We start from the raw sequence: 5,194 nt of genomic DNA on the forward strand, positions 1-5,194 counted from the left end.
CCAATGGCAACACCTATAACGATAACGATACCGCAGAATCAGATAACCACAACAACAACAATACCAACAATAACAATAGCACAACAGAATCTGATAATAGCATTTCAAATGAGGTGACAAACAACCAAGACGCCAACAACAACAACCAGAACAACAACAACGAGAACATTCTCCAAACCGGAAACAAAAACAACAACAACAAATTCATAATCGTTCGACCATACAACAGACAACTTAACTCATTCTACGAAGAAATCATCACCACTCTAATTCTACATGGATGCATCCAAAACCACAACGACATCCTACAAGCATACACAATCAACAAACCACTACGCCGCATACTATTTAGGCACTGAACACATAAACACACGCCCATACTTACACATCCAACATCGCACTATTAACCATCGTTAACTAATAATAAACATAGGAGCGCCGTCGAAGCAATACAGAAACAACAAGTCAACCACCAATCAACCAACTACGACAACCACCAACCATCCAGTACCAACTATCTCAACATCAACTCGGAAGCATGATGATGTACTCAATCGTATTAAGGCTGTACTATATATTTTTACTCGTTCACACACTTGAGATCCGATGTTTCAAACCTGCTGTTGATCCCAACAACGAGTCTCCGTATAGGTTCTCGTAACATTGCTGTTTCTGGGCCAACTGTTTGGAACAACCTGCCTGCTGCTCTCAGAAATCCGGACCTAAACCTGCTTGATTTCAAGAAGAAACTGAAAACTCATTTATTTTCATTGTAATGTATTATTGATCAATTCTTTCTGTTTAGTCGACATGTTCTAAATATTATTTCGTATTTTCGTTATATTGAATCGATTACTTTTCATTTTATGACCAAATTTTAATCTTATTTCTGTGCGATGTATTATGATTTCTCGTTTGTTATTTCAATTATGTTGTTAAGTTCAGTTTTTGTTAGATAGCGCTTTTGAGATTCCTTTAATTAGCGCTTCATAAATGTTTCAATAATAATATATATATATATATATATATATATATGAGCATATATATATATATATATATATATATATATGAGCATATATATATATATAAAACATTAAAAACAACTTAAATTGCCAATTCACTAAATCTCAAAGTGTTTGTCAGTCAATATCATGAAAATTGCGGGTGATTTTTATGACGCAAAATGCTTCCATGAGTAGTAACTCAATTGGCGGAACAAAAGCAGACTTGAAAATTTGGCGCAAGTAATTACTTGCACCTAAAATATTATAGCTGACCATATAAAAGCAATAACAATTAACAAATCTTCCGCATTTTTAGTTTATATAGAAAATTTATGAGTCCCCATTCATCTAAAACATCGATGAAAGCATCGAAAAAACGGTTGAAAACATCGAGAAAATTATGAATAACATTGAGAAAACGGTGAAAAACCTCAATAAAACGGTTGAAAAACAAGCTAAGAATCGATCAAGGTCAAATTAAAAAATTTACTTTACGTCACACCACATGAGTAAAAGTATGCACCAATAGAACCTATAAAACTGAAACTCTCGAATTTCCCGTGAGAATTCAAAAGAATAAGAATAATATTCATGTTGATAAAAATATGAGGACTAAGAGGAAGACAAAAATGACCAACAATATTGAGGATTTCTTGTCCAATATCGACATTTCTCAGAATTCCAATTTAAGTACTAACATTCAGTTTCTACATGCAATTCGCAACGCGAACAGTTCAGAATTTTCAGATAAAAATATGAAAAAAATTAAAATACAAGATAGCTAGACAAAACCCAGAAAGATGAGTTGAGTACCAGTATCATCTGCCATTATTGTTAATTTATAGTCATTATAGCGTTATTTGAAGGTTAAATAGACTCAGTAATCAAATTTTTCTAAAATTTTGTAAAATAAAAAACGAGAGCAAGCCATTGTTCATCTTATTTTTGATCGCTTAATTGTAACTTTATTAATCCATACAACGTTAACTGATTTCAAATGAAACACAAACAATTGCAACTATACAATACATTACATTTGTAATAACTTAAAAACCTAAGAAAGATTTCCTGTATTATATTTAAATTCCTATTATCAAAAATTAATCCAGCAATAAAAAACAAGCCTAGCAAAAATATCAATTCTTTTTACTAGTTCCAAACCCTGAAAACCCCATAATTGAAGTCACCTCACCATCTCTTTCCTCCTCCTCATCATCAAACGATTTTCTTTTCTTCCCCTTTCTTTTTTCCTTTTTATAAGCTTTTTGTTTTTCTTCCTGCAATTAATTAAGATTCATATGAAGTATATATTGATACAATTTTCAAATGAAATTTAAGCAGCGATGATGATTCGTTAGAGAATATTTCAGATGTGTGATTAATTGAAAAGTGACCAACCTCTTCCTTCAGCTCTTTAATTTTCTCTTCGAAGACGTAATGTTTCTCTTCTTCTTCTTTCTTTCTTTTATTTGTTTCGAAACGTTTCCTCACTTGATCCAAAGATGATCTTTCCACTTTCATCGACATGCCAAGATTTCTTTGATCTGATGTTTAATCAAATTTAAAAACTTAATTTTTTCAAATTTTTAACTTAATAACAATCGAAAAGACATTATTCCATTAATAAAATTAAAACAGATGATAGCAATGATGATGATCAAAACAATGATCATGGCTGTTAATAATGACAATGGTGAGGATATTGACCATATATTGTGATGATTGTGATAAAGATGGTGATGTGAAAAATTTAGGTTCTAACGTTTCTTTCCGTTGATGTGGTCCAAAAAATTGATGCTATCTTTTACTATGCAGTCACAAACATTGCAGTAATACCTGTACAAAATGCAGACAACTTTTTAATTTGATTCAAACATGTGCAAATAATTTTTTCCTTAACTTGCCAAAAACGTCTGTTATTAAGCTATTTTTAATAGCAAAATTAAATATATTTTAAAATTTAAAAAGTTTCCAATCAACCAAAAAAGCCCATCGAACTCAGTACTACCGAAACAAATTGTTAGCACATAGAAAATCTGAGTTGCAACAATTTTTAAAGCATTTAACAAAACATTGATGAAAAATCATTGCAATTTATATTCGATGTTAAATTTATTAATATTCAAAGCAGTAAAAAAACATATATTACCCGCCCATCTGTGAGGCTGGAGTCGTTTTTGTGATGACGTGTGACTTGCCCAATCTAGAATCCAAATCCACCTATAAATTGATTTTAAAATTTAAAATATTTTGTCATTAGAGAAATTGAAAAAATGATCATCACCTAGCTTACTTTATAATCTCTTGGTTTTAATAGCTCTCGCCTGACGGGTGCTTCTTTTCTTCTTTCTTTTTCATCATCTTCTTCTTCTGTTCTTTCTCGGGCCAAACGATCATATTCATCCAGATCCCATTTTCTTCTGTGGTCTTCCATGATTATCTGATTGAATTTTAAAAATTATTTCAATCATGATTTATTTTTATATACTTTATAAACACAGATTTGATATATAATAATAAAAATAAACAGTTAAAATTAGGTAGTCTGCATGATATTAAAAAGTAAATAATTAATTATTGAATTAACAATAGCCTGATTTTTAATCTCAAATAAAATTTTCATTTAATTTTTGTTTAAATATCATTATCTAGCACTAGCTAGCTAGAATTAGCTAGCACTAGCTAGATGCTTGGTGGATAGGAGAGGATAGGATAGTATTAGAGTAGAGCAGAGACTCACTGTCCATTTGGTTTTTACTTTTGTGGCAACATTTCAAATTCTCTCTAAATTCTAGCACTAGCTAGTAATTAATAGATTAGCAATTAATTTAATAATATAATTGCTCAATAAATAAATATATATGGAGTCTAAAGAAGTCCAAATTATAAATAATTAATAAATAAAATGAAATAAAATTAATTTCCATTAAAATTTAAAATTGAATATTAATTTATTTTATTTTTATTTAGTTTAGTTTTTTAGTATAGTAAAGTTGAAATGTCAAAGCAAAGTTCCCGACTTACTTTCCTCTCCACACTCAGAAAGTGTCTCCGCACTGAACACACTAATGTGCCTTACAACAGAACACAACAGAAATGTGTCTTACTGACGCTCGCTGTACTTAATTTTTAATGTTTAAAACAAAAAAGGGACGATAATTTCAATCAAAAGGTAAGCATCAAAATATAAACATTGAAAAGCAAAACCATAGACATTAAATATCGTTGCGGACATACATATATATACATACATATATATTCTAAATTTATGGTTGTATAATTTTTAGTCATATACATGGATATATATAATATATGGCAAGTCTCATATGTAGAAATATATATTCATACACCGGTTAAAATAAATTCTTGCAAAAAATCTTGATCCATAGAACCAAAAACGTCAATGAAAAATTAATTTTAAAAAACATTTAGCTTTTTGTCTGTTAAGAATATCGTCTAATTTTTGATTTATCGTTATAGCTTTCGTAGTTGAGTTATTACCAAATAAGAATTTCGCTTTAAAAAACTAGCAACATAAGTTGGTAATGTTTGATTGCTAACGTTGCTGGCGTCTTTCAGTTGCGTTGGGCTTTTTTGATACTAATTCCCAAAATTACAAGTTGCACTGTTATCCCTCAATCTGCTCTGCAATGGATATTCTGATGTTCAATCACAATCATTCATTCATATTAATTTGTCTTTACGGTTTATTTTATTATTGTTATATATAAACGTGATATGTAAATTCATGAGAATGTATACCAAATGTATGACTGCTAATAATTGCTGACAATCATACATTTGAGTACCTTTTTTTGAATATATAATCGTCTGAAGCTGAACCAAATTTTCATGTTGTCTCTTGAATTTGCATTGTATATATAAAAAATGGGAAAATGTCTGCTTTCAATTTTAATAATTTCTAGTTATTGATAAAAGCGGTAAAACGTGAGATCGGTACTCCTATGGTATTGTCCATATTTACAAACAATCATAATGTACTTTTAATAATTTAACTCCGCCCATTTGAATTATCTAGCGCTTGATTATTTATTTATATCAAATTGAAAATAATTTAATTAGGTAAGTTTTTTAGATCATTACTTGTCAAATAGTTGTAATGAGTAAATTTCTGTTTTGATAACAATCAGTGGTTTATGGAGTGGTTAACATGGTTAGGGTTAGGGCCT

At 29.8% G+C, this 5,194-nt stretch overlaps 2 protein-coding genes across 2 annotated transcripts in view; one reads left to right on the forward strand and one right to left on the reverse strand.

The window, feature by feature from the left end:
- HELRODRAFT_162522 (hypothetical protein) overlaps nucleotides 1-359 on the forward strand; it is a gene marked incomplete at both ends in the record, with an annotated part of 6,376 nt that extends 6,017 nt beyond the window's left edge. Inside the window, one exon of the mRNA XM_009024703.1 lies at nucleotides 37-359. Coding sequence (XP_009022951.1) covers nucleotides 37-359 — 323 coding nt within the window. The remainder of the gene's footprint in view (nucleotides 1-36) is intronic.
- Nucleotides 360-2,140: 1,781 nt separating this feature from the next.
- Nucleotides 2,141-3,438, reverse strand: HELRODRAFT_162523 (hypothetical protein; the record flags this gene model as incomplete). The annotated part of the gene is made up of 5 exons (XM_009024704.1): nucleotides 2,141-2,281; nucleotides 2,403-2,548; nucleotides 2,767-2,840; nucleotides 3,154-3,224; nucleotides 3,298-3,438. 5 exons carry the CDS (start codon nucleotides 3,436-3,438, stop codon nucleotides 2,141-2,143), a joined length of 573 nt encoding a protein of 190 aa, XP_009022952.1.
- Nucleotides 3,439-5,194: the final 1,756 nt, after the last annotated feature.

The sequence above is a fragment of the Helobdella robusta genome (genome assembly GCF_000326865.2).
Source record: "Helobdella robusta unplaced genomic scaffold HELROscaffold_4, whole genome shotgun sequence".
NCBI classification, from domain to species: Eukaryota; Metazoa; Annelida; class Clitellata; order Rhynchobdellida; family Glossiphoniidae; genus Helobdella; species Helobdella robusta.